General features: G+C 40.6%; 1 protein-coding gene across 1 annotated transcript in view; it reads right to left on the bottom strand.

Moving 5' to 3' along the window:
• Nucleotides 1–23,982, bottom strand: part of syde2 (synapse defective 1, Rho GTPase, homolog 2 (C. elegans)) — a 147,236-nt gene that overhangs the window by 70,811 nt on the left and 52,443 nt on the right. The window contains exons 4-5 of the mRNA XM_048601566.1: nt 3,817–4,928; nt 2,380–2,392 (exon numbers count right to left, since the gene is read on the bottom strand). Coding sequence (XP_048457523.1) covers nt 2,380–2,392; nt 3,817–4,928 — 1,125 coding nt within the window. The remainder of the gene's footprint in view (nt 1–2,379; nt 2,393–3,816; nt 4,929–23,982) is intronic.

Genomic DNA, 23,982 nt, shown 5'->3' with positions numbered 1-23,982 from the left:
GGTCTAGGCACGAAACGTCAGCTTTCCTGCTCCTCTGATGCTGCTTGGCCTGCTGTGTTCATCCAGCTCTACACCTTGTTATCTCAGATTCTCCAGCATCTGCAGTTCCTACTATCTCTGAAACTATGATCTCTCGTTCTAGATTGCCCCACAGGGAAACATCCTAAGTCTACTTTGTCAATCCTCTTTAGCATCTTATCTACCTCAATAAAATCTCCTCTCATTCTTCTAAACTCCAGACAGTAAAGGCCAAAACAGCTTAACGTGCACTCATTTGACTCATCTCTGGAATGAATCTCGTGAACCTCTCTGAATCACCCCTAATAAAGTCATCACCATAGTCTCAGAAGACCATCCCTCAGTTCTCTCAGACAGACAACTGGTGGTGAATTTAACCTGAGGGTCACAATGCCTCAGGCAAGTGGCAAAGTCAAGAAGTCAGGACTTTCATGGTAATCTCAGCTAGAATGGGCACTGAACCTGCACTGTGGCATCAAACTGCATCACAAACCAGCTGTACAGCCAACTGAGCAAACCAACCCAAATTCATATGTCAAATAAAGACACAGCCAGAAAAGATTAAATTTAACGACTTCAGAAGAAAATAATAAGTAACCAGGATATACCATAAAGAGGTTGATATCAATAACTGTGCTGAAAGATTTTAGTAGATTTTAGTAATCTCAGTAAAGAAATCAAACCATTGGTAGGGTAATCGAAAACAGACGTTGCTGGAAAATCTCAGCAGGTCTGGCAGCATCTGTGAAGAGAAATCAGAGTTAATGTTTCGGGTCTGGTGACACTTCCTCAGAACAAGTCTGAGGAAGGATCACCAGACCCGAAATGCTAGCTCTGATTTCTTTTCACAGATGCTGCCAGGCCTGCTGAGCTCTTCCAGCAACTTCTGTTTCTAATTTACAGCTTCCGCAGTTCGTTCGGTTTCTACTCGGGTAATCAAAGCCATTCGAATGTTGTACAATATTTCTTGATTTGTTCACTGCTATTTTAGAAAAAAAGTTGTGACCAAATTGCAAAGTCCTTTGTTTAGATTACATCTCAAATCCTGCACAAATCTCTATCAATACTGCAAAAAAATTGAAGTACTGAAGTAAAAGTGTAAAGATATTGAATGATCTCCAACATCAATGGTAAAATACAAAACATTGGCAAGCTTGATAGTTTTCATCTTGGAAAGAACATATTTGATAACTTTCCAGCCTCTAAGTTAATCTAATTATGATTTAAGACAAGAGAATATAAAATCAAATGAGTAGTTAATAAATTCAGGGTTCAAAAGGCTCTATACCTCTGCCAATACTTCATAACCTGAATTTAACACAGCATCTCCTTGCCTTGATGCATCACAGATATATTACAAACTTTTACTTAATGTTTGTATCACCTATGGTAAGCCACATACAGTATGATATACTTTTTAAATAACTCGCAAAAAAGGTAGCTTTACTGAGGGGTGTACGGTATTAATCAGAAAAGTGAAGGTCACTGCTGTCCTTCAAATAACATTTCATATCTTTACTCACAAATGAATGAAGCATTGTTTGTACTTTAGTTATTCTCATTTGCACAGCAGTAACGCCCCCAACCCCCACCCCCACATTCTTTTTAATAAAAAGAGTCGTAGAGTTATACAGCATGGAAATAGACCCTTCGGTCCAACTAATCCACACTGACCATGTTCCCAAACTAAACTAGTTCCACTTGTCTGCAGCATTTGGCCCATATCTCTCCAAACTTTTCCTATTCATGTACTTATCCTAATGTCTTTTAAATGTTGTAACTGTACCTACATCCATCACTTACTCTAGCAGTACATTCAAGTTGCCCCTCGTGTCCTTTTTACAACTTTGTCCTCTCATCCTAAGAATATGCCCCTTGTTTTGAATTTCCCCACCTAGGGAAAAGATGTTCACCTTATCTATGCCCCTTGTGATTTTATAAACCTCTATAACGTCATCCCTTAACCTCCTACACTCCAGTGAAAAAAGTCCCAGCCTATCCAGCCTATTTTAAAACTCTTACCCTCTATTCTTCACACAGAGAGTGGTGGGTGTATGGAATGCGCTGCCGGCAGTGGTAGTGGGGTCAGATACTTTAGAGACTTTTAAGCGACTCTTGGATAGGCACATGGAGATAGTAAAATGTAGGTATGCAGGTAGATTAATCTTAGTAGGATAATTGGTCGGCACAACATCTTTGGCCGAAGGGCCTGTACTGTGCTGTATTATTCTATGTTCTATGTTCTATTCCAGGCAACATCTGAAGCCAAAGGGCTCCATTGATTGTTGTACTGGGCACAGATAGCATTGTATAGGCACTGCAAAGACGAACATTAAGGTTTCACTGTGGCCAGAATTTCACCTGTACACAATATCTGCATAACAGAAATAATGTGAGACATCCACTTCCAAATAGAACAGAGTGCAGAATCGCTTTCTACTGTCCTTCATGCCTCTTTTTTCCTTTTTCATGAAGGAAATGTAGCATTGTGCACAAGACAGATCTCACCTTGCTTTACTGCACTGAGTGTCTTCAATGCTCCATATGCAAGTGATATAATCGTTTGTTTGGGCAAAAAATAACTAGGGCATACATGGCCAGCGCCAATTCAGGGGCAAAGACACCCATTCTTGTGCTCAGGAGAAAATTAGATATTCACTCTGTGGTATATGTTGATGTCCCTAATCCATAAATTTTGTAGCTTCTTTGAAGCATGTAGGAACTTAGAATCACGCAACATGGAGGGAGGCTATTCAGCTACTGTTTGTACTGACTTTGAAACAGCTATCTAATTAATTGTATATCCATTCTGCAATTCAGTCTACAATATTACTTACAAATAATTATCTAATCCCCTTTACGAGGTAATATTGAATCTGTTTCTGCAACACTTACCACATTGAACAAAATCTAATGTTTCTGATGCTTTCTAAATCTGTGTCTTTGAGTTGCCAATCATTTTACCAGTAAAAGTGTGGCATGCTGCCAATTTAGTCAAAACTCTTTTATATAACTCTTAAATTTTCCCTTATCCTTCTCTGCTCCAAGAAGAACAAGCCAAGACCCTTCATTTTTTTCATGGAATCCGGGCAGTGCTAGCAAGGCCAACAGCAGTGGCATAGTAGGCCATTTCAAAGGACAGTTAAGGTTCACTACATGGCTGTGGATTGGATTCAGCTGTCATCACCAGGTCAGCAGATTCCCTCCCTAAAATAAATTAATGAACCGGGTGGGCTTTCTCAACAACGATTGCTTCACCAATACCAAAACTAGCTTTCAATCCAGATTTAATTAATTGAACTTAAATTGGACTAACTGCCACGGTGAGATATGAACCCATGTCCTCAGAGCATTAATTAGGGCCTTATTCTACCATCACCTCAAACTACATTTACATATCACCTTTCTCATCCTCAGGATGAAGGTTTTTTGAAGTGTACTGTCTGTTACAATGTATAGAAACAGCAGATTTTCAAACAGCAAGCGCCTTCCTGCAGCAATTATTTTTGACAGTTTTGGTTAAAACCGGGACACTGGAAGAACTTCAAGGCTCCTTTAAAGACTACTGTGGGATTTTTTTTTTAAACTATCCTACATACTTGACATTTAACATTTAACCCAACATCTTCCAATAGTGAAGTATTCTCGATGCTGCACTGATATGTAAGCCTTGATAACATACTCTCGCTTTGGGATGAATCATGATTTCTCAATTTCTCAGAGTGCACAGAATTGATCACGTGTCTTTACAAAAACAAAACTTTGCAATCATATTTTGAAAAGAGACTATGGACTTACCTGACAGCCTCGCTTTTCTATTTCCACAATACATTTCTGCATCAACAATGGCACCCTCAAGCCCATATTTTCCTTCTCAACTATTTTCCGTGCCTCAACACCAAACATCACTGGCTCCCGCTCTCCATCTGGGCTGTCCAACGAGTTCTCCCACTGCTCCATCAGAGTCAATTTCACATAAATGAGCCCTCTGGGTTCAAGTTTGACCGCTAATTGATGCATCTTGGAGACCCTGAAGAGCGTGGGGAGCACAACGGTACCATGGCAGCAAACACGGTTCCGACGCGGCGTTGGCTCCCAGCTGAAAACTACAAGTTTGAGATGTTGTGCGTTCTCTAGCTCAATATTAAATGTGTGGTCCATATCCAAAAATGTGGTTCTGCACGTCAATAACGCTGTCCTGGCTTTGTTGACTGAATCTACTTGAATGGCACAGAATACATCTCTAGAATCAATTCTTGGTGGCTTTAAATCCTCAGCACCATAAAAATGTACACTCATTAGTCCTGAAATATATTGAGAACACTTAGGCTGATCCACAAAGCTGTAATGCCTGAAAGCATCAATATCAATGTCTGTACTGTGTGTTTTTTGAGAGGTTGAAGCAATGCTCCCCTTCACAGGTCTGTTTTCGCAGGAGTGCTTACCCGATTTAGCTACAAGTTCTGGTGAATCGCCATCACTAAGGTAGCCACCCTTGCTAGCTGATTTGCAGTTTCCTGAACTTTTCTTTTTGTAGTTCTGAGATACTACACTTGTATCCAGGTGGTAACGGCTGATGACATTCCTACTAGCAGCATTAGTTGCAATCCCAGGAGATAACGAGGAACCATGGTTGCCTTTGGGTGATGAATTATGATTATCGTTACAGTTATGGCTTGAAGTCCCTTTAACACTCAATTTTCTGCTGAGTTCAGGAAGTTTTTTCATTTTCATCGAAAGCTTCCTCACAGTCCTTGGAGATTTTATCTTTTCGGGAAAGGGCCAATTAATTGCAGTTCCCTTTTTCAAAGGGTTAGGGCTGGATGGTGGAGAAAGCTCAGTCGTTGTTGCTGCTGTCGCTACTACTGCAACTGCACAGACAGGACCATTGGAAGGATCAGTGGCAGCTACTAAAACCAAAATTAATGAAGATTATATTAAACTCAATTCAAACAGTACAATGAATCTTTGAAAAACTAAAATGATCAAAACTCTATAGCAACACATTAACATTGGTAAAATTTTATTCAAACAAAATAAAGCCAGTTTCTCCCAATAGTTCAGCCTATGTATTTAACAAGCAGATGAGCCATATAGCCCAACAGCCACCCCAGCCATAATTCTTGCTCAGCAGCTGTACAGTACTGCAATTGACTTCAATTGGTGGGGGGGAGATAAGAGGTGTGTGAAAGGTATTGGTGGTGGCTCACACTTCGGACCATTTTGGTCTGAGGTTATGAATTTGGGCTATCTGACTAATGATTTTTTTTTAATTATCCTATCATTTTTGACCCAATAGAATTATGATTTTATGACTAGTTTCCAAGAAAGTTCAGGAAATTCAGTGTATGTGTCAAACTAAACAAAGCTTCTGACAAGTAAATTTGGTTAACAAAATTGAGTCGCATGGAATAGATGACAGCTTCAATAGAAATTTGCCTTAAGAACAAAAAAAACAGCAAGACATAGCAAATGGTTCAGTCTGGAGGACAGCTGACAATTGTGTTTGCTGAGGGTCTGTGTCAGGACCACATCTTTTATTGATATGTAAAATAACTTGGATATTGGAACACAGTAAAATTTGCCAATGTTGCCAAGCTTTGAGTTATGCAAACAATAAAAATGGTACCAATCAACTGCAACAGAAAATAAACTCGCAGAATAGTGATTAAGGGGCAGATGGAATTTAACACCAAGGAACTGTGAGGTGATGCGTTTTGGAAGAAGGGATTGAGAGGGACAATATAGACATAATGACATAGTTCTAAAGGGACAAAAACCTGGGTGTTCAGGTGCATTGCGCTTTGAAAATGGCAGGATATGTTGAGAGCAGCTAGCAATGTTCATGGGATTTTCAGTTTCACAAATAGGAGCAATGAGCATAAATACAGGGAAGCTATAGAGTCATAGACGCATGAAGCTTGAAAACAAACTCTATGGTTCAACTCATGTGTGCCGACCAGATGTCCCAATCTGATCTAGTCCCATTAGACAGCATTTGACCCATATCCCTCTAAACCCTTCCTATTCATATATTCATCCAGATGTCTTTTAAATGTTGTAATTCTAACTGCCTCTACCCGCTTCCTTTGGCAATTCGTTCTGCATGAAAAAGTTATCCCTCAGGTCCTTCATAAATCTTGCCCCTCTCACTTTAAACCTATGCCTCCTAATTTTGGACTCCCCCCACCCCTAGGAAAAAGATCTTGGCTATTCACCCTATCCATGCCCCTCGTGATTTTATAAACCTCTATAAGATCATCCCTCAGCCTCCAGCGCTCCAGGGAAAATAGCCCCAGCCTATTCAGCCACTCCCTGTTGCTCAAACCCAAATGGTGTTGCAGGTAGACAGGTGGTGAAGAAGGCATTTGGCACACTTGCCTTCCTTGGTCAGAACATTGAGTATATGAGTTGGGAGGTCATGTTGTGGCTGTACAGGACATTGGTAAGGCCACTTTTAGAACACTATGTACAATTCTGGTCAATGTTGCTACATCTTGCATGCATACAATTAAGGAAGAAGCCAAAGCAAATGTCAAAAATCCTAAAGGATTTGTTACTTCGTATCTATGTGGACATTAATCAAATTGAATGCAATGTCACATATACAATTCATTGTCCTATGAGTAAACATTAAACAGGTTGGGACTTTCTCATTGGCATTTAGAAGAATGAGAGGTGATCTCATTGAATTCTTAAGGGTCTTAACAAGATAAATGCTGAGAAGATGTTTCACCTCCTGGAAAAGTCTAGGACCAAAAGGCACAGTCTCAGGATAAAGGGGTGTTAATTTAAGACTGAGATGAGGCATTAAGCTGAATCTTTATAAAGCTCTTTGTATGTCAAAATTGGAGCACTGCATCCAGTTCTGGTCACCATACTTTTAGAAGGATAAGAGGATCCTTGAGAGGGTGCAGAGGAGAAAGACTCTTGGGAGTAGCGATTTTATCTAGAGGTTTGACTGAAGCAGGTTGTTCTCATTTGAGCAAGGGAGATTTTATTGAGATGTGCAAACTTTGGTTTGGTTAAGATAGACATTCATGTTACAGGCGATACAGCTGACATCAGATGAACCACCCATTTAAAAAAGATTGTAAGGGCTTGTAGCTTGCTGCACGAGGACTGTAGAAGCAGAAATAAAGAATTTCAAAAGGAAATAGGATGGATATTGGAGGGAAATAAATTTCAAGACAATGAGAATAAGATGGTGGAATAGCACTTGGATCACTCTTCAGAGAGCCAGCATGGACTTAACGGTCCAAACGGCTTCTTTCCGTGCCACTTTCACTAACACTCCTCTTCCTCACCCAGTGAAGTAGTTTGCTCGGAGTAAGTAACGGTTCATGCATAAGTTATGATAATTTAAGTAAGACCAAGGGTGCTCATATTACAGCATCCCAATAAGTTGTCATTGTTTTCAGGAATTGTGGGAAGAAATGCCCAAAGTATGAAATTATGCTACTTATGTTCCTATTTATAAAATTCAGAACAATTCTCCTTTGGAAAAAGAACTTTCAACTTTTGAATTGTTTTCATTTTAAATTGAGTGACAAGTCTGAAGCATATTGTACACTTCAATTTATCAACCGTTCAATAAATACCTCATCGAAGCAGCTACAGAATGGAGACACCACTTAAACTGACAGATGCATTCAGCCCTACAAGAACCTACTATTGTGGAATTAATCTCATTAACATCAATGTCTTTTAGGTATTATAACTGTCCAAAAGCACATAGATCAGCATATGGATGCAACAATTCAATTAGTCAAATTAATCATAGCCAAGTTCTGTAAATATTCAATAAAATAATAAAATTCCCAATAGCTAGTTGAATATCATATTTAATTTCTAGCATCCTATTTAGTGCCAGTAGAATGTGAAAACTGATACTAGCTGTCCTTTTATATTTCAAGCTAAGACTGTATCATAGACATGTACATTGAATGCTTGTTCAATCAGTATGTTCCTAACACCAAATAAGACAAAATACAGAGGCTGGCTTTTTTTTAGAGACATAGAGCAGAGTTTTCTTCTAATCTGTATCTCTAAACTGGACCTACAGCATTTCCAAACAGTGAAAGACTTATACTCCAGCTGTTTGCTGTGTAGTTCTGGCAAGAATCTACTCCAAAAAATAGACATCTGATAAATTCAGACAATACAACTCTTTGTATTGTAAATTACAGAAATCCCATTGCAAAATTACGTCACAGCATCCAGTAATCCATGACATTTTCAGACCATGCAGTATCAGTCTTTCTTCCAGTTGCAAATAAAGCAAAAGCAAAGGGGAGAGGAGAAGTAAATACAATGAAGTAAATTTCTATTAGAAAACCTAAAGCTAATGATTGTATAAATAAGTTTTGCAGTGAAAGCTATCCCAAGACTTTTCATCTCGGTTTATCGTGGAAAAATAGATTGCAAATAACCAACTATAAAGTGTTCATTTAAATAATTGACAATAAACATGGCTGCTTTGAATGTGGCAACTTTTCAGCAGCTTCAAATCCACCAGATGCATGAATAGGTGATAAAACCTGCTGACAAGCACTCTCCCCAACAAACCCCACCCCCCCCACACACAATACTAACATTAGTTCCAAATGTAATGTATAAAGCATAGAGAAACCACAGCTGTATTATGCAAAATGTCTGAAAAGCCCCAAACTAACCAGTGATAACGATCTTTCCTCTCTCCCGTGTGTTATTTGCATACAGCATGAACAGCTGCAAGTGTGATTCCACCATCAACAGGGAATTAAACAAGCAATATGGAGGTTAACAAATTCAATAAAGGAGTCCTTCAAAAACCCAACAATATAACTTATCAGCAGCAAAATAGACTGTCTGCACTCTATAACAGCCTGGCAAATAAGTTTAAGATTCACAAATGGACAGGCCAATTGATCAGTACACCTGTCCGCCATTTCTGGAATCCGGTTCCAATTGAATGCAATAGGGTGCAAATTTATTAAAGGAATCCTCCATAAAATAAATTAGATAGCTTCAATCCAGTTCTTATCTCTGGGCTCTCAATTTTGTTTAAATTCATTCACAGGATGTTGTTATTGCTGGATGGGCAGCATTAATTACCTTGCTGCCCTTGAGAAGGTGGTACTGAGTTGCGTTCTTGAACCACTGCAGTCCATTTTGCGTAGGTAGACCCACAACGCTGTCGGGGATGGAGTTCCAAAAGTTTGACTCAGAGATACTGAAGGAATAATGATATATTTCCAAGTCAGGATGGTGAGTGGCTTGGAGGGGAACTTACAAGTGGTAATATTCGCATATATTTGCTGTCCTTGTCCTTCTAGATGGCAGTGGACTTGGTTTTGGAAGGTGCTATTTCACAGTGCATCCTGTAAATGGTACAAACTGCTGCTACTGAGCATCGGTGGTGGAGAGAGTGGATATGGTGTCAATCAAGTAGGCTGCAATGTCTTGGATGGCATGAAGCTTTGACTGTTGCCGGAGTTGTACTCATCTCGGCAAGTGGAAAGTATTAATCACACTCCTGACTTGTGCCTTGTACATAACAACAGGCTTTGGGGAGTTAGATGGTGAGTTACTTACTGGAAAATTCCTAAACTCTTACTTGCTCTTGCATTCACTAAATTTGTATGACCAGTCCAGTTTAATTTCTGGTCCATACTAACCGCCCCCCCCGCCCCACCAAGGGCATTGATCATGGGGGATCCAGTGATAGCAATGCCATTGAATGTCAAGGAGCAATGGCTAGACACTTAATTGAGATACAGACAGAGTCATGCAGAACAGAAACAGACCCTTCGGCCCAACTCATCCACGGAAACCAGTTTTCCTAAACTGAACTAGTCACATTTGCCTGCATTTGGCCAACATCCCTCTAAACCTTTCTTATCCATGTACCTATCCAAATGTCTTTTAAATGTTGTAATTGTACCCACCTCTACCATTTTCTCTGGCAGCTCGTCTCGTACAAGCACCATCTTCTGCAATGAAAAAGTTGCCACTCGAATCCCTTTTAAATCTTTCCCCTCTCAACTTAAACCTATGCCCTCTAGTTTTGAAATCCCCTACCCTGGGAAAAGACCTTGGCTATGCACCTGAACTACACCCCTCATAACTTTATGAACTGCTATGAGGTCACCCTTCATCTTCTGATGCTCCACGGAAAAATATCCAGCCTGTCCAGCCTCTCCTTATAACTCAAACCGTCCAGTTTTGGTAACATGCACGCAAACTTTTTTTGCACCCTCTCCAGTTTAACAACATCTTTCATCGTTGCCTGGCATAAATCTGGCCTAAATCCTACTTGCGACTTGTCAGCCCAAGTCTGAGTATTGAGCAGGTCTTGCTGCATTTGGGCATAGATTGCTTCATTATCTGAGAAGTCACAAATGGTGCTTAACACTAATTATCAGCAAACATCCCCACTTCTGAACCTATGATGAAGGCAAGATCATTATGAAGTAGTTAAGATGTTTGGACCAGGACATAACCCTTAGAAACCCCTGCCATGTCCTGGAGCTAAGACGAGTGACCTCCAAACACCACAGTTTCCTTTGTGCCAGGTAGGACTCCATCCAACAGAGAGCTTCCCCCGTATTTCCACTGACTCTAATTTTGTGAGAGCTCGCTGCTGTCAGTCTGTCAAGGGGAATCAATCATTACCTCTGGAATTCAGCTCTTTTGCCCATGCTTGGATCAAGGTTGCAATGAGATCAGAAGCTGATTAGCCCTGGTGGAACCCATACTGGGCATCACAAAGCAGGTTACTGCTGCTTGATAACACTGTTAATGACATCTTTCCATCATTACTGATGATCAAGAGTAGACACTTAAGGTGGTAATTGGCAGGTCGTATTTGTCCTGCTTTGTCTACAGGACATGCATGATTGGGTAGATATCAAGTGTTGCAACTGGAATGGAACAGCTTGGCTAGGGCTGCAGCAAGTTCTGCAGCACAAGTCTTTAGTACTATTATTAGAATGCTGTCAGAGCCCAAAGTCTTTGCGGCTTTCATTGCATCCAACTGTTTTTTTTCATATCATGTGGAGCATATCACGTTGGCTAAAGACTGACATCTACATGCTGGTGACTTTTGGAGGAGGCAATGACGTATCATCGACTCAACACTTCTGGCTGAAGATTAGCGCAAATACTTCAGCCATCTTTTGGATTGATGTGTTGTGCTCCCCATTATTGAGGAAGGGAATGTTGTGGAGCTTTCTCCATCAACATTCACAACTTGATGTGGCAGGACTGCATAGCTTAGTTCTGATCCACTGGATATGGAATCGCTTAATTCTATCACCTTCTACCTATGCTGTCTGGCATGCAGTTAGCCCTGTGATGTAGCTACACCAAGTCGACACCTCATTTTTGGGTAAGCCTGATGCTGCTCCTGGCATGCCCTCCAGCATTCTCCATCGAAACAGAGTTGATCCCCTGGCTTGATGGCAATAGTAAAGTGGGAGATATGCTGGTCCATGTGGTCACAGACCCTTCCGAAGTAAGGTAACTGGACTCAAAATGTTAGCTGGTTATGTTTTCATTAATGCTGCCAGACTTGCTGAGTTTCTCCAGCAATCTGTTTTCATTTGTTTCAGATCTCCATCATCTGCAGCTGTATTTAACTTCAGCTTGCAGATTGCGTTGGAGTACAATTCTACTGCTGCTGATAGCCCACAGAGGCTCATGAGTGTCCAGACTTCAGTTGCTAGATCTGTTAGAAGTCTGTCCCATTTAGTATGGTGATAGCACCACACAGCATGATGGAGGGTATTCTCAATGTGATGAGAGGAATTTGCTTCCCCAGGACTATGCAGTGGTCACTCTGCCGATCTGGTATGGACAGATGCATCTGTGATAGGCATATTGGTGAGGAAGAGGTCAAGTATGTTTTTCCTTCTTGTTGGCTCCCTCACAATCTGCAGTAGATTTTGTCCAGCAGCTATGTCCTTTTGGACCCAACTCGATCAGTGGTAGTGCTGCTGAGCCACTTTTTCTTTTAAAGTGGACATTGAGGTTCCCCATCCAGAGTACATTCTGCACACTTGCCACCCTCAGTGCTCCTTCCTTTATGAAAGACACAAGGATAATTTTAGAAAAACAAAATTTTAGTTTTTCTTATTTGACTTGCTAAATTTTTTAATTTCTACACCTCTTTTGGAGATTCTCCAAATTCACCTTCTTTCGGACTTTTTTTTTACTTTTCCTATGAGAGAATGCTTGTTTTTAATTGTTATTCTAAGAAAGGATGCACTCTCTACTCGTGAGGAAACAACTCAACCATCCTCAACATCTAACTTGCTTCTAACATTCCTCCAATATGGTCCAGCAAGCTAGTCAGATATAGTCAAGAAAATAGTTCACCAACACCTTAAAAGCCCTTCAAAGTTGAGCAATAAAGGCTCATTTTACCAGAGATACATCCTGCAAATAAAAAATAATCAGCGCTACAATTCTTTAAGAGAAACATATCCAGTGACTTTTATCACTAAATCCAAAATCTGCTCAAATGTTAAAATATCCTGGATTAAATGCTAGAAGATTTGGTCACGCCACTAATTCTAGATCATACTGGGTCTACTACCTTACAAAAATAAAAGCTTAAATTAACAAATTGGTTTCCATAAAGCTTTCTTTGTAACTTAATATGAAAGTACACATCCCCCCACCTCCCCCGCTAACACATAGACCTTGAGATCAGAATGTGTTTTGATTACACCTTAGGCTTCTGACAAAAATATGCTAAACACAATTCACAATAAGTGAAACCAAAAATTAACATTTCCAATCACATAACTAGAAACCACAAATGCAGTCCAAAAAGTTGGAGATGTGTGCCTCAAACAGTTCTATCCACAAGACCATAAGATATAGGGGAAGAATTAGGCCATCAAGCCCATTGTGTTTGCTCTGCCATTCGATTAGGGCTGATATGGTTCTCAACTTAATTCTCTTGTCTTCTCCCTATAGCCCTTGATCTCATTACTAATCAAGAACTTAAGAATCTTAAATACAGTCAATGATTTGGCCACCACAGTCTTCTGCAGCAAGGTGTTCCACAGATTCACCACTCTCTGGCTGAAGAAATTCCTCCTCATCTTAGTTCTAAAGGATTGTCCCTTTATTTTGAGGCTGTGCCCTCAGGTCCCAGTCTCTCCTACCGTGGAAACACCTTCTCCACATCCAGTCTATCCAGGCCTCTCAATGTTCTCTAAGTTTCAATTAGATTTCACCCCTCATCCATCAAGTATAAACCAAGAGTCCTCACATGCTTCTCAAATGACAAGCTCTTCATCCAGGGATCTCCTCTGGAACCCCTCCAACATCAGCATATTATTTCTTAGATACAGGGCCCAAAAATACTTGCAATATTCCAAATATGGTCTGACCAGAGCCATATAGAGCCTCAGCAGTGCATCTCCGCTCTTGTATTCTAGCTTTCTTGAAACGAATGCTGGCATTACATTTACCTTCCTAACTGCCAACTGAACCTGCATGTTAACCTTGAGAGAATTCTGAACCAGGACTCCAAAGTCCCCTTGTGCTTCAGATTTCAAAAGTTTGCCTCCATTTAGAAAATAGTCTATGCCTCTTCTTCCTACCAAAGTATATGACATCTCATTTTCCCATGTTGCATTCTATTTGCTATTTCTTTTCCCACTCTCCTAGTTTGTTCAATTGCTTCTACAGCTTAAATAAAAAAAAACTGAAAGAACTGTAGATGCTGTAAATCAGAAACAAAAACAGAAATTACTGGAAAAGCTCAGCAGATCTGGCAGAGTGTGGAGAGAAATCCCTTGTCCAGCCTCTGAAATGTTCACCTTCTTCCTCAATCAAAGATTCCCCAGCACCATTGTTGACAGGTCTGCCCTCAGCCAGGTCTGGCCCATCTCCTGCAATTCGGCCCTCCTGCAACAGCAATTGGGTTCTCCTTGTCCTTACCTACCATCCCTCCAGCATCCACTTCCAGACGATCAATAGCCGCCATCTTAGCCACCTCTAATGAGATGCCACCACCAGACACATATTCCCCTCTCCTCCCTTGTCAGTCTTCCTTTATTCATTATTCAAGCACAGGATGAGGGCATTGCCAACCAGGCAGCATTTATTGCCCATCCCTAATTGCCCAGAGGGCAGTTCAGAGTCAACCACATTGCTGTGGGTCTGGAGTCACATGTAGGTTAGACCAGGTAAAGATGGCAGTTTCCTTCCCTGAAGGACATTAGTGAGCCAGATGGGTTTTTCCGACAATCAACAATGGGTTCATGGTCATCCTTAGATTCTTACTTCCAGATATTTTTATTGAATTCAAATTCCACCATCTGCTGTGGCGAGATTCAAACCTGGGTCCCTAGAATATTATCTGGGTCTCTGGATTAACAGTCCAGTGATAATACCACTAGGCCATTGCCTCTCCCTCCTTCCGCAGGAGCCTTTCCTTCAGAACATCCCGGTCCACTATTCCTTCACTCACAACACCTTCCAAAGTCTCACGGCACTTTTCGCTGCAACTGCAGAAGGTGTAACACCTGTCTGATCACTTCCTCCCTCCTTAGTATCCAAGGGGCCAAACACACCGTCCAGGTGAGGCAGCACTTTACTTGTACTTCACACAATCTAGTCAACTGCATTCGATGCTCACAATGCGGCCTCCTTTACATTGGAGAAACAAAGTGTAAACTGGGCAACTGCTTTGCAGAACACCTATGTTCTGCCCGCAAAAAAGACCTTGAGCTTCTAGTTTCCTGCCGCTTCAACACACCACCCTGTTCCCTGACCAAAATCTCTGTCTTCTGTTCTGAGAAAGGGTCACTGGACCTGAAATATTAACTCTGATTTTTCTTCACAGATGCTGCCAGACCTGTTGAGCCTTTCCAGCATTTTCTGTTTTTGTTCCTTCTACAGCCTCCTCATTTCTACTACTCCCTCCACCTATCCTTGTGTCATCTGCAAACTTAGGAACAATGCCCTCAGTTCCTTCTTCCAAATCATTAAATGAATAATATGACGATTGTGGTCCCAGCACTAACCCATGCAGAATTCCACAAGTTACCTGTTACCATATTGGAAAAAACCCCTTATTCCCATTCTCTGCCTACTGCCTGTCATTCTGTACCCCAGGTTAAGTCAATGGTTCCAGGTACAGATATTCAAGACCATAACTTCTCCACTTCATCTCATGGATTTCAAGGAATCAGCATTCTGTGATTCAATGTGAATGTTGTCAAAAATCTGCTGAGTTGTTAAAGTTAATTTTCAACCATAGTTAAAACCACTGAAACTAGAATTCAGATTCAGATGGTCTTTCAGTTCTTCAAATAAACCCACAACCACAACAGTCAATTTACTTCTGCATTTCATTTGCTTTGGAAATGTGCCAAAACATATTACTTCTTCAAAAGCCAGACCACTTCAACCTCACCCACTCTCACATATTGAGCCAGCATGTCCATCAATTCCAGCAGTTAAGTCCTAATGGAATTACTAAACACAATCATCACACACTTACATTTCAAAGCCATCAAATGAAGCATTAGCAACAGTTCATGACTCTGGGCTATCATGCTCACTGAAGATGTGAAAGAAAGTAATGGCTGTGAAAGAAAGTCATGGCTGAGAAAGGGAGAAGCAAGAGATTAAACATTTATAGACATTTAGCCTGAATTTTGGAAAATTGACAATTTGCTAGGATGTCAGTTCTACACATCTTACAGATTTTGATGAACCACTCACAATGAATAGTTAATATGGAAATAATGTTACACAATTACACAAATTTAGCTTACAAGTTTAAAGTATGCAGATTTCAGAGTTTATGAATTTGCAGCTGGTAATGTATTACTTTTTAACCACATTGCTAACCCCAGAAAAAGAGATTTACAAAACAGCTTTTCTGATTACATCATCTTAACTTTCCAATCGAAGACTTAATTAAATATGCTGTCAATCCAAAATGCCTAACAATTCAAGGAGATCAAAAGCTACATGAAAGTAGTTGTGCGTAGTGTATAAATAGCAACAAAAATTAACATGGTCCACATAAAAATTATGTGATGCAGATATAACATGACTGGGAACAAAAACATCAGTCTTATTCATCTAAAATTAAGACATCACACATTTTAAAAGACACCAACAGCTTCAGAAAAAGTAGAATAAATAGATACAAATATAAAACGTATTTCAAGATATGTTGACTGACAATGTTGATACATCAGCAGATTTGACAAGAAATGTTACCAGCACATTGGACAAGAAATGGTAAACATAGGCTGAATTTATCATACACCAGGACAACTGATGACTTGCCACAGAATGGAGAGAGATTTGGAAACTCAAGCAACAGCCTTCTTTCACAGTAGGCAGAAGAAATTTGAAACATGCTTTGATATTTCAAACAAAAAGTTCCTTTACTGTCTAGATTTAGAAAAATAAGAGCATTACATGGTTTAAAAAAATGGAGACCTATGAAAATAGATTGTAACTTATAAAAAGCTACAATATTCATAAAATGGCCCTGTCATGCACTTCACTTAAGCACTTACAAAATGCAATCGAAAACATTAGAATGGCAGGACTGGGAAATGTCAGATGAGCTGCATCCCAGGCTGCTATGGGAGGCAAAAGAGGTTTCAGGGGCTCTGATAATAGTCTTCTCCCAGCAGAGGGGCGAGAGGACTGGAGAACGGCTAATGTGGTACGATTATTACCATGTGGTACTAAGAGTCAATGCGATCCAGAACAATTTGGTAAATTGGATCTAAGGTCAGCTTATCGCAGGAAGCAGAGGGTGAATGTCAAAGGGTGCTTCTGTTACTGGCATACCACAGGGCCTTGGTACTGGGTCCCTTTGTTGGTTATTGCGTGCATTAATGATCTAGACGTGAATGTAGGAAGTATGATCACTTCACGGATAACACAAATATTAGTGGTATGATAAACAGTGAGGATGAAAACCTTAAACTACAGGATGATATAGATTGGAGGGCCAGATGGGATGAACAGTGGCAAATTAAATTTAACCCTGAAAAAAGTGTCAGGTGATGCATTTTGAGAGGACTAACATGGCCAAGGACGACACGTTAAATAGTCCAATTCTAGGAATACAGAGGATCAGAGAGAATTCTCTGTGCATAACAATAGATTCTTGAAAACAGGACAGTGGAAAGGGTGGTTAAAGGCAGCATATGGGATAGTGCCTTGATTAATAAAGGGAAGTAAGTACAAGAGCAAGGAGGTTATCATGGATAAAATAATGAACTGCGGATGCTGGAACAAAAACAGAAATTTATGGCAAAACTCAGCAGGTCTAGCAGCATCTATCGGGAGAAGTAGAGTTAACATTTCGAGCCCGGTGACTTTTCATCAGAACTGGTTGAGATCAGTTGAGTTTCACCAGCAATTTCTGTTTTTGTTTAAGATTATGCTGGAACTGACAGTACTTAACTGTGGCCTAATTCACGTGTACAGTTCTGGTCACCACACTATAATAAGGCTGTGGTTGCACTATAGAGGGTGCAGAAGAGATTTATCAGGATGTTGCCTGGGCTGGAGCGACTGATCTACTAAGAGACACTAGGGACGATAGGGTTGGATTGGTTGGAGCAAAGTAGGCTGGGGGGAGTGGGGAAGGGTTGAGAATCTGATTGATGGGTGCACAAAGTTCTGAGGGGCATAGATAAGGTAAGGGGAAGAAATATTTTCCGTTGAATAGAGGAACCAATAACTGGGGGCACAGCTTTAAGGTAAGAAAGAGGTGGTTTAGAAGGGACTTGAAGAAAAACATTGATTCAGATGTTGTGAATATCTGATATTCACTGCCTAAAAGGGAAAGAGAGGTGGGAACCCTCAAGACACTTAAGAATTTAGATGAGTACTTAAAACACAACAGCATACAAGTGCTAGAAAATGGGATTACCACAGATGGATGTTTGATGATTAGCATGGATACAATGTGCCAAAGGCTCACCTTCAATGTTGTATTCCATCTGGCACTTCTTTGCTCACTTGCCAAGTCCTCCCTACTTCCTCAACACTAATCATCCCTCCACCTATGTTTGTGTCATCTGCAAACTTAGCAATAATACACTCAGTCAGCAGAATTCCACCAATAGTAGTGAAAATTTATACTCCAGAACTTGCCGCTCCCGTGGCCAAAACTATTCCAGTACAATTACAACACAGGTATCTACCCATTGTGGAAAATTGCCCAGGCGTCCACAAAAAAATAGAACAGATCCAACCCAGCAAATTGCCAACAAAAAAAGAAGTTTCTGGAAAAGCTCAGCAGGTCTGGCAGCATTTATGAAGATAAATGAAAGTTAACATTTCGGGTTCGGTGATCCTTCCTCAGAACAGCCAATTGCCACCCTATCAGTCCACTCTCAATCAGTAAAATGATGAAAGGTGTCATCAGTAGTGCTATTAAGCAGCACCTGCTCAGCAATAATTTGCTAACGGATGCCCAGCTTGGGTTCTGCCAACACCACTGTGCTCTTTACCTCATTACAACCTTCATTCCAACATGGACAGAACGGATGAATTCCAGAGGTGATGGGAGGGTGACAGCCCTTGACATCAAGGCCACAATCAACCAAGAATGACGTCAAGGAGCCCTCGCAGAACTGGAATCAACGGACAATGTAACACCCCTGTTTAAGAAGGGACGGAGGCAGAAGACAGGAAACTGTAGGCTGGTTGGCCCCACCCCAGTCGTTGGCAAGATTTTTGAGACCATTATTAAGGATGAGATTGCGGAGTACTTAAAAATGCATGGTAAAATAGAGTGAAGTCAGCGTGATTTCGTCAAAGGGAAGTCAGGCTTGGCAAACTGGTTAGAATTCTTTGAGGAGGTAACAAGCAAGTTCGATAAAGGATAGCCAGCGATCTATTTGAATTTCCAGAAGGCCTTTGACAAGGTGCCACACAGGAGCCTGCAAAATAAGATAAGAGCTTGTGGTGTTAGGAGCAAGGTGCTGGTATGGATAGAGACAAAAAATTAGGAATTGCTAGAATTGCAGGAGGACTGCAGCAGTTCAAGAAGGCAGCTCACCGCCATCTTCTCAGGGACAGCTAGAGATGAGCAGGAAATGCTAGTCAGCCAGTGATGCCCACATCACACAAATGAATAAAAAAAACTCAGCAGGTCTGGCAGCATCTGTGGACAGAAATCAGAGTTAATGTTTCGGGTCGAATGACTCTTCCTCGGAACAGACAGAGGATTGGCTGACTGGCAGAAAACAGAGAGTGGGGATAAAGGGGTCTTTTTTAGGATAGCAGCTGGCAAATAGTGGAGTTCATCAGGAATCCGTGTTGGGACCTCAACTATTTATGTTATACACTAACAAGCTGGATGAAAGAATTGAAGGCATTGTTGCTAAGTTTGAAGATGACACAAAGATAGGTGGAGGGACAGGTAGCGTTGAGGAACAAAAACAAAGTTGCTGGAAAAGCTCAGCAAGTCTGGCAGCATCTGTGGAGGAGAAAACAGAGTTAATGTTTCGGGTCCGGTGACCCTTCCTCAGAACCTCTATTTTATTTAGGTAGCGTTGAGGAGCTGGAGAAGCTGCTGAATGATTTGGACAGGCTAGGAGAGTTGCCAATGAAGTGGCAGATGGAACGCTATGTGGGAAAGTGAGAGATTATGCACTTTGATAGGAAGAAAGAGGCATAGACAATTTTCTAAACAGGGAAACACTTTGGAAATCTGAAACACAAAGGGATTTGGGAGTTCTAGTTCAGGATTCTCTTAAGGTTAACATGCCGGTTCAGTTGGCAGTTAGGAAGGCACATGCAATGCTAGCATTCATTTCAAAAGGTTAGAATATAATAGCACAGCTGAGGCCTACATTCAGCAATGACCTATTTATAGAAAGATCAATGACAAGCTGCTTAGCGGACAAATACAAACAAATGCGAAAAAAAAATCCTGTATTCCAATTCCATCATGTCCCCAAATGCTAATTTAGGCTGAGAGCCATTAAGATACAAATTTTAAGTTCTGTCAACCTTGAGCTGAACGTCCGACCCAGATCCCAACTATCACTCTAGCCTTTTGGCCCATTGTCTCTGTGCTGCTCCCATCCACCCAACATGGCAGAGCATTTCTTCTATGCTTTCTTAAAAAACCTGCACATGATATTTCTATTTAGATATTCATCTTACACTCTCTTGAATGCCTCAATTGAAACACTCAGCCAATCTGGTATCCATGTTGCTGCTGACCCTTTTATTCCACGAGCTGATGCTTCTTAAGTCTGTTGTGTGATACTGTGTCACACATCTTTTGGAAGTATACACATACCACAACAATGCCATTACTCTCATCAATCCTCTGTTTCTTCTTCAGAGAATTCCAGTTGCAGCTATGTACACAATGTCTCATAACTCTTCCTCATTAGATCTACTTTCACTTCATTGCACATCAGCATCTACAAATCAACCCATACCTTCACTACTCCCTATGTCTGCAACTGTTGTATTCCTATATAATGGCATATGCCTTAGATTCTGACTTTACTGTGCTTTGCATTCTCCAGTCTTTCGATGCATTCTTCACTGAGAACGTACCTGTAATAATTCCACACTTGGATTTTCTCACTAAACTTCTCCAGCTTGCTACTTCTCAAAAATAACATAGCAAATGCTGTCATTTACCTCTTAAATACTACTGTCAGGTTTTCAGAATCAGAAACAATAGCATTATCAAACTAAGTGACTGACTACCAGAAATGGTTAACAAATTTTGCTTCACAGTATCAGCCACATCCTCCCAGGTCAAATCAGAAATCAGTAGTTATTTTCATTACTTGTTTTGCAACTTAAAACCTGTCCAGACGTTCAGGAACATCCATTACAAACAATCACTGAATCTAAGTTGTAAGGTTTAAGATAAAACACTCAAAATCTTCATTTCCTTTTCGAATAAATGCTCAAAAAAAAGTATAACACAACTATCTTCTTGAAATTTTACATCATAACACTGCAGAATTAAAGGATAATACTCAAGGACTTTGAGAAGAAAACAAGCTCAAGTTTAATGAGAGAACTCAAGTGTGAAATTGATAGATAAAATTTTCTTTCTGAAGGTGAAACAAAAATAAAAAACAGAGGATATAAAGGTCACCAAAGTCTAAATCAAAATTATAATGAACAAAAGCTTTAAGCGGACAAGTCTGTACTCATCTTTGGTTTTCTTTGAACTAATACTACAATTAACATTCTTAAATTACAGAAAAAATATTAGCACACAGTCAAACCACATCCAAGATAAGAGTGGGGATAAAAGGAATGAGAATAAATGTGATAAAATAGTGCCAATCATCACTAAAACTCAATTTAGTGCTCATATTTTCAATGTACTTTCTGGGTCTCTCTTCTGTAGCTCAATATAAATTAACAAAATTATAGATTCATACAGTACAAAAAAGGCCTTTTGGCCCATCTAGTCTGCACCAACATAACTACCACTAAAAGTGCGCTAATCCCAATTTCCTCCATTTGTCCCATATCCTTGCATATTGTGATATCTGAAGTACTCATTCAAATTTTTTTTTAAGATTATAAGGTTTCAAGCCTTCACTGCTTTCCCAGGCAGTGCATTCCGGATTCCCAGTACCAGCTGAGTGAAAAAGTTTCTTCCCCAAATTCCTTCTGAACTTCTTGCTCCTTACTCTAAAACTATGCCCTCTCATGATTAACCCCTCAACCAAGGGGAACAGTTGTTCTCTATTCACCCTGTCTCAATCATGTCCCCTCCTCAGCATTCTCTGCTGTGAAGAAACAATCCAAGCTTATCCAGACTCTCCTTATGCTCAATTTCTCCATCCTAGGCAACATCCCGTTGAACCTCCTCTGTAGCCCCTCTAGCACATCCTTCCTATACTGAGATGACCAGAACTGCATGTACTCCAGTTGTGGCCTGACCAATGCTGCCTTCAACTACTCTATGCCACGACTAATGAAAGCAAGTGTCCCATATGCTTTCTTAACTATCCTATTCATGTGCTCTGCCAACTTCAGGGATCTGAGCACAATAACCCCAAGATCTCTCTGTTGTCTAAGCTCCCCACTGTCCTGCCATTCATTAAATACTGCCTCATCTTGTTTCTTCTTCCTAAGTGCATTACTTCACGCTTATCAGGTGTAAATATCATCTGCACCCATGAAAAGAGAGCAAGCTAACATTTTGAATCTAGACGACTCTTTATCAGAGCTAATGTGAAAATCACACCTTACATCAGCACTGATGAACAGTCACCAAGACTCAAAATGTTAGCTTGCTCTCTCTCCACGGACATTGCCTGACCCGCTGTGATCTCCAGCATCTTCTGTTTTCAGTACAAATTCCAGCATCTGCAGTAATTTGCTCCTACCTTGAATACCATCAGCCACTAGTCTGCCCATATGACCAACCCATCTATGTATTTCTGTAACCTACAACCATCTTCTTTATTATTAGCCGCTCAACCAATCTTGGCATCGCCTGAAAACTTGCTTAACATTCCTCCCACATTTTCATCCATATCATTTATGTATATAATAAACAATAAAGGTCCCAGTATTGATCTTTGTGGTACATCACTGGACACCAGTCTCCGGTCACCCAAATAGCCTTCTCCCACTCCCCTTTGTGTCCTATTACTAAGCCAGTTTCTGGTCCATCTCACCAAGTTTCCCTCAATTCCATGTGCTTTAACCTTCTCAATGTCTCCCATATGGAACCTTGTCAAAAGCTTTGCTCCATCCACACACGATCACATTCCAAAAAGTTCCAGCAAACTTTTAAGGTATGAGCTCCCTCTGACAAAGCCATGCTGAACTATCCCTAATTAATCCATGCCCTTCCAAGTGGGAATCAATTCACTCCTTCAGAATTTTCTCCAATAGTTTCCCTATCACCGATATGAGACTCACCGGTCTATGATTTCCTGGCTCATTTCCGCTACCCATCTTAAAAAATGAAACCACATTAGCCATCCTCCAGTCCTTTGACACTTCCCCTGTGGCCAGAAAGGAATTAAAATTTTGTGTCAGAGTCCCTGCCAAACCTCTCACAGCAGCCTGGGATGTAATTCATCCATGCTAGGGGATTTATCTGTTTTTAAGCCCGAGAGAGCCTCTAATACCTCACCATTTAATACGTCAAACCATGCAGGTTCGTCCCATGACCTTTTTCCTGAATTCCATACCAACGTTCTCCTTTTCCAGAGTGAAGACTGAAGAAAAAGTATTCATTCATTCAGCACCCTTCCAACACCTTGCGGCTTCACACACAGATTGCCCCCCTACCCTTTCCCTGATTAACCACTCCTTTTAATGTATTTAGAAACTACCTTAGGATTCTCCCTAATCCTGTTGGAAAGTCCTTTTTAATGATCCCTTTTTGCTCTCTTAATTGCTTAAGTCCCCTCCTGCACTTCCTGTATTCCTCTAAGTTCGCAGCTGAATTACTCCCTTTGGACTTGCTAACAGCCCTTCTCTTCTTCTTTACTCAGTCCTGAATTGTCCTAGACATTTATGTTTCTCTTATCTTATTGCTTCTATATTTCCTTCAAAAGGGACCTGTGCTCTTCCGAGCTCCTTAAAATTAGTTTTGAAAAAATACACAATGAAAGGATTATGTTATGCACAACACATTCTAACAATCCATTTTGCAGAATACCATTCAAACTCATCATGAACACAGATAACCAGCAAACAAAATTAAATAAGCTTATATGGATGCAATTTGGTGTTCATCGTTTATCTGAAGAAGAATGCATTTTCAGTCAGTTATTTATAAATTCTCATGGCATCTCTGCAGAGTGGCCAGTTGCTTGTGGTAACTGTCACCTTGCAGTTGAGTTCAGGCCCCATTACAAACAATGCCAGCAAAGCAAGGCAGTCAACGAATACTAGCATGCTCAACCAACTAAATAACATCAGAGATAGTAGGAACTGCAGATGCTGGAGAATCCGAGACAACAA

Source organism: Rhincodon typus, chromosome 10 (genome assembly GCF_021869965.1).
Source record: "Rhincodon typus isolate 14 chromosome 10, sRhiTyp1.1, whole genome shotgun sequence".
Classification (NCBI taxonomy): Eukaryota; Metazoa; Chordata; class Chondrichthyes; order Orectolobiformes; family Rhincodontidae; genus Rhincodon; species Rhincodon typus.
The sequence above is the reverse complement of the archived record's forward strand: the minus strand, read 5'-3'. Positions and strand labels throughout refer to the sequence as shown.